Here is a 20,251-nt window from a genome sequence, read left to right as displayed (position 1 = left end):
ACAAACTGTTAAAAGTGTAGATCTATGGGTTTTGGTTACACAGCCTCCTTCAGGATACATATCAATTGTCTAAACAAGTATTTTGCTTAAACAACATTTGTTTAAACATTTGTTTTGATTGCTACATTTTCATCACAAATGTCTTTGTCTTCTTAGGACACAATTCTTTGTCTCGGCCTAAATCTTTGCTGGTACCCTCTCCATCCACGAAGCTGCTAACACTAGAAGAGGCACAGGCACGCACCCAGGCCCAGATCAACTCGCCCATCACTGCAGACAGCAAGTACATAGAGGTGGGAGAGGGTCCTGCAGCCTTACAGGGAAAATTCCACACAGTCATTGAATTCCCCACTGAGAGGTATAATGATTTGAGGTTTATATCATTTTAACCATGTCAGTGTTTCTGTTGTCATAGAGACCAACTTTATGCCTGTTATTCTCATAGATACATTTTGTGCCTCTTATCAATTGTTACCTAGGAAAAGGCAGCCCATAAAGTCTAAAAAGTCTCCAGTCGGCAGTTGGCGGTCTTTTTTCAACTTGGGCAAGTCTTCCTCGATGTCTAAACGCAAACTACACCGCAATCCCAGTGAACCAAATGAACTCAAGGCCATGGCATTGGCTGGTTAGTGTTGTGCCGTTTTCTCATCTCAGAATGTCAGATGATCATTATCACAAAATCAACCCAGTGTTTAATTAGGTTTTACATCATGTCAAAGGGGTTCATTTTGTGGGATGCCACGTAAAAGTAATTTGTATGAACTTTTTTCCCACTTTATTTTCACTGCACAGGAGGGAGAGGAGACACAAGTACTCTTCGGTCTGCCAAAAGTGAGGAATCTCTCACCTCTCTGCATAACGTTGAAGGTAACAAAATTCTCAGAGAATGCTCAGAATAAACTTGTAAATCAACCATTGTGAAATGACGACGTTCCTTTACCTTTAACACAGGAGAGTCTAAGGTTTACAGGCCACGCAGACCTCGCTCCAGCAGTGATGCTCTCTCTGCTTCTTTCAATGGTGACCTGCTGGATAGCAGGCAACACTGTAACTCGTATGACAACCTGGACCAAGGGGACAGTGATGGGGATGATGGTCCAATTTGTGTGCCTGCTCTCATGTCCCCACCCCGTTCCGCTGATGATGTGGACCTGAGCCCTCCTGACATTGGCATGGCCTCTTTAGATTTTGACCCCATGTCTTTTCAATGCAGCCTTCCACTGGCTGAGACTTCCATTTTGTCACTTGACATAGATGCAAACAGTCTAAAGAGGAGTCAGGGCAGTGGCAGTGGCTCAGAGCCGGTCTCGCCAGTAAGAGCTAAAGTTACAAGCTTTTCTTTGTCTCCAGTCCACAGTCCAGCCCTAAAGGATGGAAATAAACTGCCCCCTGCATCTGTCTCGGAGAGAACTCCAGTTCAGTCAATTGAGAGCAGTGAGAAGTCAGCTGTTATGGCTCCTCTAAGCATCTCTGAATCATCTGCCTCCATTCTAAGAAAAGGACCAGAGAAAACTGCGGTACAGCCCTCTTGCCCTCCATCTCCTCTCGACTCTCCTGCAAAATTGAGCTCTCTGACAAGAACCACTGATCTGCCCCTGAGTGAAGCCATTGAACAAGAGCTTCTTTCTAAAGCTGCTACCTTTGAGAGTAAAGAGAGTAAAGACATATCAAGCATTGAATGTTCACAGACACCACAGGATACCTGCTCCCAAGAGCAGCCAGGTAAGCTGAACTAAAATACATGGCTTAAATTCACATTAAAAATATTAACGCAGCGTCCATTTTTCGTTGCATTCTTTGGCTAGCGTTACAATATGATCGTGGCTCTTATTCATGCAAATGCTTTTAAAGCACGTACAGAAAGCCTCTTCAGACAGCGCTCGAATGGTCAAAAACACACAAAATTATATCAAAATGACCGTTTTGTTGAGTATCCTGCAAGCACAGTTAAATGACGTCTTAAATTAACAATTTAAATTGGGTTGCTTGTCAAGTCTGCGTGATGTGCAGCAGCGGCGGGTCTTAAAGTGACAGCACCGACCCCCCCCCCCCCCCAAAAAAAAACCTGCTGCTGTGATGTTTCTTTGAAAGAACAAAGAAAAAGAGAAAGTCACTTGCTGCTCTTGACTGAATAATATGTGTAGCTTTGATAAGTTTGAGCTTTATTCAGTTTCTATACTCTACCTGTTAGACCGACTTAAAAATCTTCAAGCACTGTTTACAAGGAAAATGAGGGAAAACAATAACTTTTTGTGCATTTTGACCGGGCAAATAAAAATCTAAACCGGTCAGACTGGGCCAATAGAAAAAAATTATTCCTGATATATTGAAGGGCACAGGAAAATTATTTTAAGTTCATTTAAATTAAGTTGTTTTATTATTTAAAGCCTAATAAATTGTAAAATTGAATAGCTTTTAATTATACTATAATTATGAATTATAAAAAATTGAGAAAAAAATAAATCAGTAGCAGTATTGTTATCAGTGATGCCTTCTTTCATAAATAGATGCCATTAAACAGATATAGGCTACTGTTTTTGTTTCTACATTAATTTGGAGATTACATGTGAAATTATTACAATATAAAAATATATTAATTTTAATGTTAGGTTTTATTCATTTGGGTTTATTACAGAAAAATTATGTGATTTAATTTGTTTTTTAATCGATTTGACAGCACTAATATATATGAGGGCTGTGCTCAGAATATCGACATACATCGTCATGAACTCCTGACTGTAGCCAATTATCAAGTGACGTCAATTGGCGCCAATTTTAACCATGCGAGCAGCAGCGAGACATTCAAAATGGAGAAGAGGATTTTGTCACCGCTGACAAAAGTAAAATAAAAAATAGAATTTGGGGTTTTACACTAAACCGGGGGGGTCAGACATTAGACATGAGTCATGTGATATGCTAGACCTGCAAAACAAAAGTTAAGTACTCTCTCTGCATATGGCAAAACATCATCCAGACGAGCCAGCCCTGGTCGCAGCACACACCTGTCATCTCAGAAGACACCACAGTCGCCTGATGCTTTTACCTCAAAACTCCCACCCACGTCTCAGTGCTCTCAAAAGATTACAAATGCATTAATGCGCTTCAGGATTTACAGCCATACAGTGATGTCGAGAATAGACAATTGCTTCACGAGTGTGAGGCACGCTACACAATACCAACACGTCAGTTTTTTACAGAAACGTCAATTCCCCGGTTGTTTGATGAAGTTTGGCGAGATGTTCTGCTGTCACTCTCAACAGAGAGTTTAAGTTGTTACAGTTTTTGCTTTTATGGAATATGTTAAGTTTTATTTAGTCATTGAGCATTGTCGACACGCTTCAGTGTCACTATAATTGACACTATAATTGTCATTTCAGTTATTGAGGCAGAGACTTTAAAATCAGAAGAGCCACTCTAAGCTTTTTTGTGACATTTTAATTTAACTCATTGTTTTTGTTTTTTATTTAATGACAAAAACAAAATAGTTGTTCAGTTATCACAACTGTTATAACACTGGTTATTCAATAAACAGATAATACTGTTACTAAACTCACTCTGCTCAAAAGAAATTTAAATTCCAAATGAATCCATATCGTGATACATATTGTATCGTGGCTTTAGTATCGTGATGCATTTTGTATCGTGACATTGCTGGTGATACACAGTCCTAATACATATATATATATACACACAAACATGTCATTGAACCTGATGCTACTTTGAAATGATCCTTTAAGGTACACTGTTTAAATTTTATAATATAATTATTTGATTTTTCAGGTTTAGTTCGCCAGGCTTTTACCAGTAACGCTTTGCATGAGTGCTCTCAATGTAGAGAAATCTGTCCACAATCAATAGAAATGTAACATTTCCCCCTCTCTTACCTTTCTCATGAATATTAGCCTGCCTGCCTTGTTTGAGCTCCCTCTGTTTTGTCCATCCATAGGAGCCGTAGTTCTGGACTCACCAAAGGGCAATGTCCCTGTCAGCTCTGTGTCCCTCATCCCTCCCCCTCCCCCACCAAAGAACGCTGCCCGCATGCTTGCACTAGCTCTAGCTGAATCTGCCCAGCAGGCCTCCATTCTGTCTCAGAGGCAATCCTCTGGACCCCCTACACCAGTGTCCCCTCTTAAGCCACAAGAGTTACTGGACACCCTGGACTGGCCTCCTGCTCCTTCCTTGTTATCACAGCCGTTCCTGGAGGAAGCTGCAGTCTCAAAGATATCCGCTCCTACGTCTTCACCACCATCCACCCCACCTGAAAAACTAACTCACTCAGTCAGTCTGCACCTTAACACAGCTGATAGTGGGAAGCCATCTAGCGTTTCCTGCAACAACCAGGATGTTGTCTCACCTGAGAGCCCGAGCCAGAATGCTACGCCTTCTAGTCAACCTTCTCAAGTGTCTCAGACACAAAAAAGCCCAGAGAGGCAGCAGCCTGCTGTGGGCCAGACCCCTGTGAGCGCAGCCAAAACCACAAGCACCGCACCAACTATCAGCAGCAAGGATGCTGTCATTCAACAACCCAGCTCAGAGGTAAGTAGTGGCACAAGCAGGGATGTCAGTCGCACTAGTACTTAGATACCAAGGCTAAACGTTACATTGTTATAAATAATCATTAGGGCTGCACGATATTGAAGAAAAATGTGATATCCTATAATTTGTTAAATAACAGAGTATTCGATATATGATATGATTCATATAAGTTTATTGAATAGGATAAACCCCTTGAGATGGACCATCTCGTTTTCGAGGGGGTCCTATATACAATACAATACAAAACAAAGGATGATGGTTTGAGTTTGTAAAATTAATTATTTCAATATATTTAAAAACTGAAAATCATATAAGCAGCATACATGTTTCACATTTTTTTTGTGAAAAGAGAGCATCCCTACAACTTCTGAAAGTGAACTGCAGTTTTTTTACTTTAGCAATAAAAATTAGGGCTGTCACTAACTATTATTTTGCGATTACTCGGGTAATCAGATATTTTTGTGGTAAAAAAAAATAGACCTAAAGAAAGACCTAAGCCTTTAAAAATGACCTAAAATACATATATAAAAACAAGGCAATAATATTAGGTTCAAATAAAGTATCAAAAGCAAGTAATTATATGGTTTTATAGAACAATACTGTTAAAATACATGATATACATAATATAAGCAATCATAATATTTACACTATGTAAATTAACAAATGCCTGCAGAGGGTGCCAATGGCCTGGTTATTGTTACACAAAACATGATATAATTCTTGTTTAATATTGGCCAAACAGCATTTAATTCAAATATTCACTTAATCTTTAATATTTGTCCACTTATAGAATGCTACAGCCTCTGTAATTTCTTGAACAGAAATATGTGGACATCAAAACATGCAAACTCAGAGCAAGGGTTTAAACTTGTATTTTGAAATTGCAACGAACAACAGTTTGCATATTTAAAAAATTAATATTTTCATATTTCAAAAATCATATTTTATGATTTATTGATATACATTTATAAATTTGACGAAATGGCGCACATTGTGTTCCCAGATGAATGTAATAAGCAACCCAGACTCGCATCATTCCTGTGTGTGTGCGTGTGTGTGTGTATATAATATATATACTCTATAATATAATAAATATATACAATATGTTTGATATAACTGCAACCTATGTGAATTCACAATAGCACTATGATATACTATGGTTTTTAGATGGTTTTAATACATTGTGCAGCCATGGAAACGGTCTAATGCGGTTCATGGATTCTTGTCCTTGGAATGTGCCACTTCTGGTATTTTGCCGGTTACTTGGCACGGGTAAATTTAATTGAGCAATCGTGACAGCCCTAATAAAAAGTAAGTGTCATTTTAACTGTAATTGTAAACCTGGGGTGTTTAGGATTTCAGGTAGGCCTACATTAGATTTCAGAAATGTAATGATCAAATGTAAAAATAAAACACTGCTTAGTCTTCACTGTATTTAATTGATTCTTATTATAAGCAGGTTGAAAGCAGACTGAAGCAGGTTTATTAGGCTGCTGTCACTTTAAGATCTGCACAGATCCAATATATTGTTACACATGCGCTTACTCAACTGTTAACTCCACTTAAGACATAGCTGACTGTGTTTACATGAATAGTCACCAAGACAGGCATTTTTACATAACTTTGTGTGTATATGGCCATATACGCTGCAGAAGAGAACTGAAATCAGGAATACGCAAGAGACAGCTTCCTGTGCGCGTGAGTAGGCCCTGCTTCGCTTATTGCGCCTAATAACATTAAGCATATCACATGTATGTAACAGTCATGTGTCTAGTCTACTCTGTGCTGTCTGCGTTGGCCTAAAGCTGACGTTTTGTAATCTTTTGACGTATTAAAATCATTCAGTTATTGTAAGCCATTGCGATATGCATATCTCAATATGTACACTTGTGATATTGCTTCCATTTCAATATATCGTGCAGCCTTATATTGATCATCCAGGGCTTTGCCATTGTAAGTTCAAATTTTGAAGAGCATGTTATTAACCCTCTAAAAGTGTCTGAGGTGTTTTCTGGGCGCCGGAGGTGTTCTGACATGCCCTGATATGTGTTCTTATTTCTGTTACTTGTAACATTTTCATGGCTTAAGTCTGATTACACTGTATTCAGCACAAACTCTGCTACAATAATATAGTGAGCAGCATGTGTGTAAAAGTTTGTAGCTTTGAGAAAATTACGTTTATGCATGGTTTGTAGGGGGAAAAAAGTCACTGAACATGGCCATAGGCCATGTTTCCATCAATTTTATACATTTTAGTCTCGCAACAGTTCAACTAGTACAATATGAAGTTTATGCAACAATAACACGCTAACTAATATAATACAGAATACATTTCTTACCTTACCTCTTTCTTATCTTAAAATGATTCTGCAGTAAATCCAAGGTAAATCATTGTGTGTCTTCCAAACTTGGTGAAAAGCAGAGGAATGAAGTTTGTTTACAGGTTTTGCGTTCCTTTATGTGGACTATTAGCTCGTGAATTGATTGTGCACGCTCAGGTGTGTTCACATAATGGATAATGAGAAGACGCTTGAGAAACTGTACCTCTCATTGGTTTCATACGGGTTACTTAAACAGAGAATATTTTTTCTTATATTACTTAAGTTAAAAATAGACACTTCAAGCTTTTCAGAATGGACTTCACACTGAGATGGCAGAACGTGCAGATTGTTTATTTTCTTTACTTTACGAAAAGCACAACATTTTGTTTTAATTGTGAGTGTTCACAATTCGAAACTATTAAATGTCTACTTTTATTTAGGTACTTATCCGTATGACAAAAATCAATGGAGTTTGAGTCACACTGATAAGAAAAAAAGTGACGCCATTGACCCCTGGGTGTATGACAATTCAGATTTGTCTTATTGTATCAAAATTGTTATCAAGAATAATTATTTTATTATTCTGGTATTGGTATCAGTAACTAAATTTACAGCACAAATAAATATCAAAGGAAAATATGTAAGATATCTAACAGTGTTGGTTTGGGTTTAATCCTTAGATCCGTATGACTGAAACGCCCCTGCCACTCAAATCCACAAAGGCGGCAGATCAACTGGTCGCAATTCTTCAGCCTCAAATACAGATTCAACCTATTTCCTCGATTCGGTCTCAAGCTCAAGTTCAGCCTCATTCTCAGTCACAAGCACAGCCTCAATTTCAGCCCAGATCGCAGCCCAACGCTAGAGTTGCGCCAATCCCGGCTGCACCTCTTGATCCTGTGGAAAAACCATGGGAAGCCATAAAGCCTGTCCATCCGAAGGGAGATAGCGTTCATCAACACCACACTCAGGGAGTGACACCGCCAACACCCCCTGTTCGCTCTATTGAAAGTAAACTAGCAATGGCGGCTCTCTGCAACACTGAGGCAGCAAACCCCGCCAACTTTCATGCCATCTTAGAGACATCCATGAGGGGCTCAGTGGAGGAAACTCCCCCACAATCTCATCCACCTCACCGCAGGTCTTCCACTCATCAGTCAGGTTATATTTACCACTCAAAAGGGGAGGCAGCCCTTTTGGAGCCCACTTCCGAGGCATATTATCATCAGCGGATAACCCCTTCTGGTCAGGCTACAATAGGGTACCATTACCGGCCAGAGAGTGTTCCACCTCACGTTTCTTATGTGTCGAAATCGGAGCCACAGATTTCTTATAGAGGCCACGGTGATGGGCGATACAATACGATTGGACCCAGGTCCTACCACCAGTCCATCAAATCTCGTGGCCCACCGAGAGGCGAGTACGTTTCTCCAAGTTCACTGCACCACTCCCATGGCTACAGCCAGGTAGATGGACCTACCGTGTACCCAACAATCCGCAGGGTCCACTCCCTACATGCGCCCCCCACGGCTATCCGCTCAGTGCCAGTCACCAGAACTGAGGTTCCACCAGATGATGAGTTATTTTACTATCAGCGCCCAGTCTACCATTGCAAGTCTCACCAAGCGCCCTCTCAAGCTGACTATCATGTCACACAACTGCAGCCTTACTTTGAGAATGGAAGAGTTCAGTACCGCTACAGCCCCTACTCTGGTTCTCATGTTCTGGATGCCCCTTTCTACGATGTGGACCATTATGGTACGATCCGTTTACGGCATGTCCATTCCTTCAGTGGTCGGGACAGTGCCCCTCTCCTTCGATCTGGAGCCAAATCTGGAGGCTACCACTACCTTTCACGCCATTTCATTCCTTTAAAGGAGCATAGCTTCGTAAGCAGGGACATGCCACCTTACAGTGGTTCAAAGGGAAATATTTACTTTGCGTGGGACCCAGAGGAAGCAGAGAGGCTTCGCATACACTCTATCCGCAGGGAAAGCAGAGCGAGGCAAAAGGTGAAGGGTTCTATTATGTCTCAGTATGACAATGTGGGGCCCTACATGCCAGTAGATGTAGACATGTTACATTTGCGCAGCAAATCAGATCCTGGCAAAGCCGTATTGATGACCACCGAAAGTAAGGAGGCGAGATACAATATTGTTCCTGGACCGCAGCATGCTCCCAGGCACTTGATCTCCGATCCAGATGTCCTGTTGTATATGGAAACCGAGAAGCACTGCCAAGGAAATGGAATGGGGGACAAAACCGCCAAGCAAGGCAGCTCCAGGAGCTACTCGTCCATCCATTCACATCAATCGCAACTTCCACCACGAAGTTTGCAGCACTTACCAGAGGGTGGCCATCTTGACCCCAAGTTTGAGACAGGGGAAAAGCAAGTGAGCAGTAAACATTGGCAGGAACACTCAGAGAGCAGGAGTGCCCAGCCTCGTTACGAAAGGTCCGATTTGGATCGCCACATATGCAGGGTTAAAGCCACAAGCAGTGCCAGTGAAGATGAACAAGCGGCTCCTGTGAAGCCAGCTCCTCCACCCAAGCCTGAGAGATCCCACAGTGTTAGAGAGCGGCAGCATTACAACCTGTCTAGTCTTCCCGCACATTTACCGGACAATTCAGATGGAGACCACAGTGGTTCCTACGCCCATCAGTCACAGGGGCAAAGACAAGGCACTGTTACTTCACAGTCACACTACGACAACCTGGATGACTACCATCCGGTACCTCCGTCCCAAACCTCGCTAGCTAATCGGAGCGGTTCTAGCTCCTATCATAGCCCTGGTTTCTCAACTCCACACAGTAACCGTGCATACTCCACAGCCTTAGGACAGGGCGCCTTCATACAAGCTGAGCTTTCAGTGCCCAGGCCGGAGACGGAGATTAATGCCGAGTGAACCGGCATTTAATGACAAATAGGATAGATTTGGAACAGTATTCTAGGTGTCAATAATTATAATAATTCGGCAGCCTCTGCAGGACAGCGGACTGCCGCCTGACTGTTTACATTCAGTTTCGTTTTTTTTAAATGTACAAAGAAATGTTAAAGACTTTTTACTGAACTAAATGTACCATATTTTCGGTTGTTTAAACATGGAGATATAACTTGTTATATACTGTAGATACTCTGCGATATTGACAAATGGTACATAAATCATAACCAGATGATATATATCTGAAATGATGATGTATATCTGAAAAGTACTACTGGATATAAGGGATTCTTTAGTTCTGTTTTATTTCTTTGAAAAGGTCTGGGATGGGGTATAAATGAAGTGTAAAGGTTTGCATTTTAGAAATGCATGTAATCTATCTTTTACAGAACAGTTCTGTGTACCTTATTGTGTACTTTCTGGATGTTACAGCAGCAGTGGAAAGAACCCCTGTTTAAGTCACCCTACCTTAATTTTTCACTCAGTTTACACAACTAGGTGGTACTAGTGAAACTTTTAATTTTCTGCCTTCAGGTTGGAGGCCTAAAATGTGCATTTTTCATTTTGTCCAAACTGTGCCATTGCTATTACGTATGATAGGGTTTAATCACAAGCAACTGGAATTCTTTCTTCATTTGAAAACTTGACTGAACTATGCTTGGATAAGGTTGCTCTTTGTTTGTTTGAGGGACCAAACAATGAATATGGATTTGATTGCATCAATATTCATGAAGGTGTTGGAGAATGACTGAAAGTGAGAATGCCTGTGTGAAGTGACTGACACATTTCTCTCCCCTTTCAGAGAAATTGGTGATTGAAAGGGAGCTTTTGATACATTAAGTGATTAAAATATGTATCTGACTAATTTAAGACCAGTGCCATACTTACATTTTTGTAACAAACTGTATTACTAAATTTCACATAGATCCATAACTTTTCATCTGTAAGGGGAACCACTTCATTCTGCTTAACGTTGTGCTTTTTACAATACACATTGCTCTCAGAATGATTCTGTCAGATGGAGATAAACCTATATTTTATTATGATCAGTGGACCCAGTTTTGTTCTTTTACAAAGCCATTGCATGTTACCGTTCTATCAGACAGTAATAATTATTATTGCATAGCGATAATTGTAAAATTCATGTTTGATTATTCAAGTGAGCCCAAACTCGCAATGGCATTATTTGTATGTTTGTGGTTGATTCCCTGATAACATGTTTTTTGTGTTTTGCCAAGTCTTATGAAGTTCATTCTCATTTTGCCAGCATTTTTATGATTGACAGGTAATATGCTGTTTTCTCGTTTTTTGTTTGTTTTAGACTGTGAAAAAAAAATGGTTGGGTGGCTAGTGTGCAAAAATAAAATAAAGGCATTCATATGTAACCTCTATTTTATGGGACCAAACTGAAATTTTAATGCAGCATCTTCAAGCCTGCATTCTCCTCATGAGGACTTGGCCCTAAATATTAGCATTAATGCCTCATGGCCTAATTTAATCAAGATTTAATTGCCCTGCAGTCTGATTTCTTTTGGCCTCGATGACATTTAGTCTTTAAACGCACATTTTTGGGGTATAATATTTTCTTTTCAAGTGTAGTTTACAAATAAATAAACTTTACTATTTTTCTCTGTAAGAAATACTTCATACAACATAAATCTGTAATATAATACAGCTACAGACTTGATTTAATTTGGCTGCAAAGTGGATTGTTGTATAAAAAATCTCAATCAAGATTGCATTTGATATGTTAATCTCAAGCCATTGTTCTGTAAGTCTATAGCTATTTGGTCATATTCCCCCAAACCTACCTACCTAGCAGAACACATGTTTCTGTAATACCAATAAAGTATTATCATACATGTTGGCAATGACTGAAACATAATATGCTTGCAGTTAGCCATGGTTCAAATTTATTTGTGATAACACTTGGAGAATTTCAGTGTCACCTTTGAACCCAAATAAAATTAAGCTTAGCCTGAGAAGGAATGATTTATTGATTCCATTCTTTATTGCTTGTACTTTTAATTCAATTCTTAGCTATTTCATGCTTGCTTACATTATATTTCCAGTGACTTGAGTTTCATATTATGTGTTTGTAATACAACTGCAGTATAAGCGATGGCTGTCCCTGCAATCAGTCTAATGTACACCAACATTCAAAAATTTGAGGTCGGTATGATGTTTCAATGTTTGCACGCCACCATTTTCAACTAAAAACGGGATAAAAAATATTTTCATGCGTTTAGGTCATTTATTTAAAATGCAAGCTTTTTAAATTGGGTTTCAAAGAGCAAGTTTTTGAAACCGATACCGTTATCGTCGGTGTAAACTACAAAAACGCGAATTTGTAAACTGTGATGTCATATGCATACATATTACGTGTTCAGTCTATAGGCATGTAATATTTCTTTGCAAAGAGACAATGCCTGGCCTGGCATAAATTAATACATAAATACTGGCCTGGCATAAATAATACAGTGTTTATAGTACTTTTTTTATGGATCCGTCTTAACTGGGATCGTTTTGACAACATTGTTGTCTGTACATGAAAAAAAAAAAAAACACGTTTGTCGTAAATGTACCCTGAAAGTCTCATGCTCACCTAGGCTGCATTTATCTGATAAAATCCAATAAAAACAGTAATATTGTGAAATATTAAAATTTTATTACTTTTTATATTTTAATATATAATTTCATAAATAATAAAATCATGTGATGACAAAGCTTAATTTTTAGAAGCCATCACTTGATCTTTTAGAAATCATGATAAACCATGATCCATGAAAAAAAAAAAAAAAATCTAGATTCTTGGATGAATAGAAAATTCAAAGACCAGTGTTTATTTGAAAAAAATAATATTTTCTTAAATAAATTTATTTACTGTTACTTTTGATAAATTGTAGGTGGCTACAACCTTGTAGGTGGCTACAATAATCTGAAACCTTGAACATTTTGTAAATTGTAAATTGAGGAAAAAGCCAAATGTCTGTCAGTTTAAACAACTAGCACACAACTAAAATGGATTGATACTGCACTCCAGTTTTAAACATTTTATTTAGTTATTTTGATATCAAAACAATGAAAACCGTGTAATGAAAATCACAGTGGCACAGTTATTTAATGTCATATTTTCAGAAATTATTTTTTTTTCTATTATAAATAAATTCTGGATCGGATCACCCACAGAAGGATCAGTTTGAGAGGACAGAGTCGTCCCGCTAACTGCCAATGTTTGGGGTGTTTTCATGCAAACTTTGCAAGGCGAGATCTGACCACTTCATCTCTTGTTCTTTGACTGACTCGGTTGATCCGCCGTTGTCTTGTTCTGCTTCTGGAAGTTCACTCTTTCAGAAAAGGAGAAGAGTTAAATCATAATACGAAAGGCTTAGAGGCAATTTATGGTAAATATAATACAAATTATATAAAGGGTGCGTGTGAAATATGTGACTGATTTGACTATTTGTTGTGCAAAAGGGGGTGGGGCGTAAAAATAATAATTTGATGTGCACATTCCATTGCTGACTGCATTACAATACGCGCCAATCATTGTCATGCTAAATTTTGATGTATGTAATTCGGAAGGCATATATCAAAACTGTAACGTTAAATATTAATACTCACCAGTGGGATCGTCACATCCTCATATGGCAGTCTGTCTTCTCTCCAGGCATCATCTGTGAGATCAAGCACTCGTCCATCTCTCTGTACTTCACTGTCCATGATCCGACTTTACACAATCAAAAGATCAAACTACGTTAAATCACAAATCCGTGCAGTCAGGGAATGTCTGGTAACGTTATAGTCTTGTGCCCAGCGGCGCGCAGCTGTTTGTTGCGTCGCTCTTTGATGACGACATATAACTCCTACTTTTATTTAAACATACAGCAGTCGATGATTCACCTACCTAGATAAATAAAACCGAGCATACAACATGTAGCTTATGATGCACCTAGATTAATAAATCCGAATAATCATAGTGTTTCTTTCATTTACTCTGATGCATTTGTTACGTCATATACGTTGCGATGTACGATTTGTGAACAGATCTTTTCAATGGATCTGTTGAGCCGGTTCATAAATCTGCCTTGGACCTGCCGTCTGATTGAATTTTCCACGAATTGTTACGAACAAGACGCGCTAGAAATATGTTTACGCTTGCATGACAGCTGGTTTTACTGAAACACACAATACATTTTCAGAAAATAGATGTAAATGAATTTAAGTGCTATTAATTGTAAATATAAATTATGTTTAAATTAAAAATGTATATATTTTTATTTTATGAGCTGACTCATGGCAACAATAAAATGAACTAGGGCAGATCAAATTACGAGAAATATCTTAATACAACTTAATTGAGATGACGACGCAAATGTGAAGACCGTCAAAGAATCATTTAACCTGTTTCAATCGATTCTTTTTTTTATCGAGCTTTTCCAAAGAACCGATTCGTGGAAAGGAGTTGGACTTCCTGTCACTAACGCCATGACCAGATTTCGCATCGACCAATGAGACGTCAAGAAATGGGCTGGCGCTGTGAGGAAGTGAGACGCTATTGGCTGCGTCCGTTTGTGTTTCTTCAGTGAAAGCCTTTTTTTAATAGTCTATGGTGGAAGCAGAAGGACTACCTCTGTCAAGGCTTTAACCTAATCTAAGTTACTTACTTTCTTCGCTGCCGTGTCTTAAAAAACACCGTTCAGGTGAGCTGATTGTTTCTAACATTCTGTATAATTATATATATATATACATATATGAAGAGTTCAGATACAAAAGCCTCTAAATGCCATTTGAAATTTTCTTCTTTAATAATGATTTTTTTTTATCAAACTTGTATATTTAAGTTCAGTAATTTCACTTAAATAACAATTAATAGGTAATTATCATTGCCATTTAAGTGAAATCACTGAACTTAAATATACAAGTTTGATAAAAAAAAAAATCATCATTAAAGAAGAAAATTTCAAATGGCATTTAGAGGCTTTTGCATCTGAACTCTTCATATATATATATATATATATATATATATATATATATATATTACTATACAGCAGTGATGCTCAAATGATTTAATTTGAATCTGCCTTCTTTAGTCACATTATAGACAGTTAATCACACTTCTTCTGGCCATCTTGTAAGGTCAAAGATGGACCTAGTGTTGAACGTTGCAGATGATTACTTCTTCACCCCATATGTGTATCCCTCATCATGGCCCGAGGACGAGCCTCTGCGACAGATCATCGGCTTGATGGTGGTCACCAACCTGGGTGCTGCAATCTTATATCTAGGCCTGGGTACTTTGTGCTACTTCTTCGTTTTTGACCACAAATTAATGCAACACCCTCAATTTTTGGAGGTTTGTTTATGCATCTACCAACCTAGTGTCTTTTCTCATGTTTTGCATCAGAGGCAAGAATAAATATGTTTTTTGTTTTGTTTTGTCAACAGAACCAGGTGCAACGTGAAATAAAGTATGCTTTGTGGTCTTTGCCCTATATAAGCATACCCACAGTAGCATTGTTTTTTGCTGAGGTCAGAGGATACAGCAAACTGTACGACAGAGTCGATGAATCCCCTTTCGGTAAGAAAACAGAGCTGTGGTCATAAATGTCAATCAAAGTTTGAGCTAAACAAGCGCTACATGGACAACGCTTTGCTTTTTCAAGTGGGTTATAGTTATTCATATATATATATATATATATATATATATATAAAGCGGGTTATGTTTGAAACTGTCTTTCAAACTTAAAACAAAACTACACCAGGCACATTAAAAATGACTAAATCTGAATGCAGCGAACTGACAGCCCTAATTTTAGTAAGTGTCAGTGATGAAGTCTGTCAGATATGCTTGAGATAAACATGTTGCTATGGGCATTAACTATTTCATACTATTTATTCTTGGTTTTTTTTTTTTTTGTTTTTTCAGGTTGGTCAGGGATTATTTTCAGCATGGTCTCTTTCCTGTTTTTTACGGACATGTGCATTTACTGGATCCACAGATTCCTTCACCACAAGTTAATATATAAGGTATTTAAGATATATGATAATGCAATGAGTAATTATATTTTGATTTGACAGTGGGTAAAAAAAATGAGGAAATAAAGAGTAATATTACAAAAAAAACAGGATTATATTAAGGACAAAGGAAAAACATTATATACACTCACCTAAAGGATTATTAGGAACACCATACTAATACTGTGTTTGACCCCCTGTCACCTTCAGAACTGCCTTAATTGTACGTGGCATTGATTCAACAAGGTGCTAAAAGCATTGTTTAGAAATGTTGGCCCATATTGATAGGATAGCATCTTGCGGTTGATGGAGATTTGTGGGATGCACATCCAGGGCACGAAGCTCCCGTTCCACCACAACCCAAAGATGCTCTATTGGGTTGACATCTGGTCGCCTAATTGGCACTAAGGGGCCTAAAGTGTGCCAAGAAAACATCCCCCACACCATTACACCACCACCACCACCACCACCAGCCTGCACAGTGGTAACAAGGCATGATGGATCCATGTTCTCATTCTGTTTACGCCAAATATAGACTCGACCATCTCAATATCTCAACAGAAATCGAGACTCATCAGACCAAGCAACATTTTTCCAGTCTTCAACTGTCCAATTTTGATGAGCTCTTGCAAATTGTAGCCTCTTTATCCTATTTGTAGAGGAGATTAGTGGTACCTGATGGGGTCTTCTGCTGTTGTAGCCCATCCGCCTCAAGGTTGTGCGTGTTGTGGCTTCACAAATGCTTTGCTGCATACTTCGGTGGTAACAAGTGGTTATTTCAGTCAAAGTTGCTCTTCTTTCAGCTTGAATCAGTCGGCCCATTCTCCTCTGACCTCTAGCATCAACAAGGCATTTTCACCCACAGGACTGCCGCATACTGGATGTGTTTCCCTTTTCACACCATTCTTTGTAAACCCTAGAAATGGTTTTGCGTGAAAATCCCAGTAACTGAGCAGATTGTGAAATACTCAGACCGGCCCGTCTGGCACCAACTTGTTACACTCAAAATTGCTTAAATCACCATCTTTCCCATTCTGACATCAGTTTGGAGTTCAGGAGATTGTCTTGACCAGGAAAACACCCTGAAATGCATTGAAGCAACTGCCATGTGATTGCCATGTGATTTCATTAATGAGAAATTGAACAGGTGTTCCTAATAATCATTTAGGTGATATATATATATATATATATATATATATATATATATATATATATATATATATATATATATAACCAATTAAAACAATATTCCCCAGAAGAAATATTTAGTATTATTACTAGTTTTTTATAATTTTAGTTTGAGCAATTGTATGTGCTTTTGCCATTTTTACAAATGTTTGCTTTTTAAATTTCTGTATAAAATTAGTTTATACCAATTTTTAATACGTCAACTGATTTATTTCAATTAGCTGCAAACTTTCTTAAAAAAAGTTTTTTTTTTTTTATCTTATATTTATATTTTATTGTGAATTTAACCTCCATATTAACATCCATATTATGGGTACATAGTAAAAATGACCCATTTTTGATTAATGGTCACACTATGACAGCTTTTGTTTCTGATTTTTAATATGCTTTCTGCTACCAATAAAAGTGTTCTCCATATAACACATATTTAAAACCATTATAAATAATTGTGTAGATTTCCCCCTACAGAAAATATGAAAAGGTGTATATTTCATGTATTTTATATATGCGATATAATAATGTTTTTTCATCCTTTTCCCTTCATATACAGTACTTTCACAAACCACATCATGTGTGGAAGATCCCCTCTCCGTTTGCCAGCCACGCTTTCCACCCCGTGGATGGATTTCTTCAGGGCCTACCGTACCACATCTACCCCTTCCTCTTCCCTCTACACAAGGTTCTGTACTTAGCCCTGTACGTGTTCGTCAACATATGGACCATCTCCATCCATGACGGGGACTACCGCGTACCCAGCCTGATGGAACAAATCATCAATGGTTCAGCTCACCACACTGACCACCACCTCTTCTTTGACTACAACTACGGGCAGTACTTCACCCTGTGGGACCGCATCGGAGGCTCCTACCGCTATCCTTCAGCCTTGATGGGGAAGGGGCCGCACGACCACATCAAGAAATTAATGGCGGAAGGGAAGCTGAGCTCAGACAGCATAAACGGCCACACTAATAATAATAAAAATGGCCTTCATGTCAAGAAAGAGTAGGTAGGCATATAAAAGATGCATGAATGGGTTTCAAGGTAAGATTTCTGCTCTTAATAAGTCCTTATTCATGAGACTCTGAAACTCTACTTGGCACTAAAATTATGCATATAATTGCCTAAAGGAAGCATAGACAAAAGGAATATATTTTTGCCAAATAGAAACATTCACTATGGTTACCCTGTTGGTATTTTAATCTTCTTGCCATTGTGTAACCTAATACGAATGACTTGAATTAATAGGCTTCTGACAAGTAAGCGTCTATAATTTTGCAATCATAAACATTCAAAGAATGTATGAAGATTGACTGGACTATCCCTTCACATAAACCTATTCACCTTTCTATTAGCAGTATGCCATTGTTAAAGTTAACAAAACAAGACGTTTATTTATGAACTCAGAGACCAGGTGAAGGTACTGATCTAGCCATTTTATTTAAAAAGAGATTCTGTGGTTTACTTTTTATAAATGCACATTCCTTCCAAATAAAAAAAAAAGTAGCTGTGTAGCTGTGTGTTGTAATATTGTGCACATAAATCTGAGGTCAGGTAATGTAATTAAGCCCAATCACGAATGGAGAAGAAAGCTATATTGCTCATATTACATAATTGTTGATAGTGAACTTTTTACCTTTGAAATCACTGGCATTTTAATGTCCATCGTAGCATAGCAACAGTTTGTGTGGCGCACACAAGAGGGTGCTGTTGAATCACACATTATTCTGGTGTTTGTGATTTAAGTACCTAAAGGTGCAGAAATAAAGGTGAAGAAATAGTTTTATTGACAAACCAAAGCGGTGACAAAGACAATATTGCAAGAATACAACTGTTTCCATCACAAAAGAACAGTTTCTTGTTAACTTCATAAACGTAAAACAAACAAACTCAAATTAAACATATTTGTTCATCATTATAATGAGGAGAGAAACCGATAGGCAATGCATTGTTAAGCAAATTTAATTCATGCTCCTGTTAAAAACATCCTGGCAAGCTAATTAGTGGCTATGGCAACCATTTTTCTCATTTTTATGACTAATGCTAAAGGTGACTAAAGGTTCACATTTGAACTAAAACGTAAAGGCCGTTGAATCACTTGTTGAAAATGCTCAAAACTTTAATTAAGGTGTGTTGGAGGGGGAAAGGCACCTTTGTGTGAGGTGTTAAACTACAGCCCAGATCATTTTTGATGCACATGAGCATTTGAGTCATATTTCCGAGGAGAGAAATAAGGATAAAAGTTGAAGTTGCCATCTTTATGATGGATTGAAGTGGGTGGGCTAGTGGGGTTACTTCAGGTTTCATGCTGTGAATATCAGAAGGCATTATGCTTTTAATGAATTTCCTTTACAGATATAATTACACGTTAGTGCTTTACTTTATGTTATGTTTGGCTAATATATATAGCAATTCTTTTCTCGGCTTAAGCTTGCCACCGTGCTCTCGTGTATGTGAACTGTTGCACGTGTGGTTTAGGCCGTGAGAGAGTTTATGAACCAAATAACTGAACCTGAAAATGGTCTTTTATTTCATGCTGGGTGAAATGGCTTTATTATACGGTGGATGTGCATGCAGGCGTGGGATGCTGGATGACTCATTTGTATCCTGGTAGCTAACTGAGGTACAGGAACACATAATTTCAAAGTTCACACTGTGGGTACCACCAGGAGCACTATTGCTTTGTGCACAAACAATGCCACATTTTCTTACCCATTGTTGTGATCGCGCGGAACCCAAAGAGGAAATTAATCATTACATTCCTGTCCACCTGGAATAATCTGCACCCCTTATTTGAATCGGTATCATTGCTTTGCTGTACTGCAGCTGTGGCCACTATCTTTCAATTACAGCACAGACCAATGCTCATTCTGTTGGGCTTCTAATGATAACTCCGGGCTGTTTACAAATGTCCCTTCCACAGAATGTATTTCCACACAAATTAATAAAAGAAGTAAAACCTTTAGGAAATCTTTTCATTTAGTTTGTATGAAATCCTATTTTAGATGTAGTACTGTGGTTGATGCTGATTGGGGCTGCAACGATTAGTCGACGTTGTCAACAATAAAAAATCGTCGACGAATATCTTGTTATCGAGTAGTCGTTCGATCTCATTTGAACTAATGTAATGGCGTGCAATATCGCGAGTTGTCGATTCGTCGACTAATATCTTTGTTGTCGACAAATATCAAAGACAAACATCTTTGTTGTCGAGTAGTCGTTTGATCTTACTTGACCTAGTCCTGATGT

At 38.3% G+C, this 20,251-nt stretch overlaps 3 protein-coding genes across 6 annotated transcripts in view; 2 read left to right on the top strand and 1 right to left on the bottom strand.

Annotated features, from left to right (window-relative positions):
- The window catches only part of arhgap32b (Rho GTPase activating protein 32b), an 85,003-nt gene extending 73,212 nt beyond the window's left edge, over window positions 1–11,791 (top strand). For all 4 annotated transcript variants that reach the window (XM_039686143.2, XM_039686142.2, XM_039686141.2 and 1 more), the window contains 6 exons: window positions 157–358; window positions 480–625; window positions 793–867; window positions 952–1,722; window positions 3,947–4,536; window positions 7,538–11,791. In XM_039686143.2, coding sequence (XP_039542077.2) covers window positions 157–358; window positions 480–625; window positions 793–867; window positions 952–1,722; window positions 3,947–4,536; window positions 7,538–9,763 — 4,010 coding nt within the window. In that variant the 3' untranslated portion in view covers window positions 9,764–11,791. The remainder of the gene's footprint in view (window positions 1–156; window positions 359–479; window positions 626–792; window positions 868–951; window positions 1,723–3,946; window positions 4,537–7,537) is intronic.
- Window positions 11,792–12,837: 1,046 nt separating this feature from the next.
- Window positions 12,838–13,811, bottom strand: anapc13 (anaphase promoting complex subunit 13). Its single transcript, XM_039686147.2, has 2 exons — window positions 13,424–13,811; window positions 12,838–13,146 (listed from the first exon to the last, which is right to left on the bottom strand). Exons 1-2 carry the CDS (start codon window positions 13,520–13,522, stop codon window positions 13,021–13,023), a joined length of 225 nt encoding a protein of 74 aa, XP_039542081.1. The 5' UTR covers window positions 13,523–13,811; the 3' UTR covers window positions 12,838–13,020.
- A 541-nt stretch (window positions 13,812–14,352) lies between these two features.
- sc5d (sterol-C5-desaturase) lies at window positions 14,353–18,516 on the top strand. Its single transcript, XM_039687495.2, has 5 exons — window positions 14,353–14,502; window positions 14,939–15,155; window positions 15,248–15,380; window positions 15,729–15,829; window positions 17,556–18,516. The coding sequence occupies exons 2-5, from the start codon at window positions 14,946–14,948 to the stop codon at window positions 18,009–18,011; spliced, it is 900 nt and encodes a 299-aa protein (XP_039543429.2). The 5' UTR covers window positions 14,353–14,502; window positions 14,939–14,945; the 3' UTR covers window positions 18,012–18,516.
- Window positions 18,517–20,251: the final 1,735 nt, after the last annotated feature.

The sequence above is a fragment of the Pimephales promelas genome, chromosome 19, assembly GCF_988280905.1.
Source record: "Pimephales promelas chromosome 19, fPimPro1.hap1.1, whole genome shotgun sequence".
Lineage (NCBI taxonomy): Eukaryota > Metazoa > Chordata > Actinopteri > Cypriniformes > Leuciscidae > Pimephales > Pimephales promelas.
The sequence above is the reverse complement of the archived record's forward strand: the minus strand, read 5'-3'. Positions and strand labels throughout refer to the sequence as shown.

Bases quoted from the DNA above. Each gene is read 5' to 3' on its own strand.
- anapc13 (XM_039686147.2), bottom strand. From the start codon at position 13,522: ATGGACAGTGAAGTACAGAGAGATGGACGAGTGCTTGATCTCACAGAT. The intron at 13,147-13,423 runs GTGAGTATTAAT...CTTTTCTGAAAG, and splicing joins AGGATGTGACGATCCCACTG to AGTGAACTTCCAGAAGCAGA.
- sc5d (XM_039687495.2), top strand. From the start codon at position 14,946: ATGGACCTAGTGTTGAACGTTGCAGATGATTACTTCTTCACCCCATAT. The intron at 15,381-15,728 runs GTAAGAAAACAG...TTGTTTTTTCAG, and splicing joins AGTCGATGAATCCCCTTTCG to GTTGGTCAGGGATTATTTTC. The intron at 15,830-17,555 runs GTATTTAAGATA...CTTCATATACAG, and splicing joins ACCACAAGTTAATATATAAG to TACTTTCACAAACCACATCA.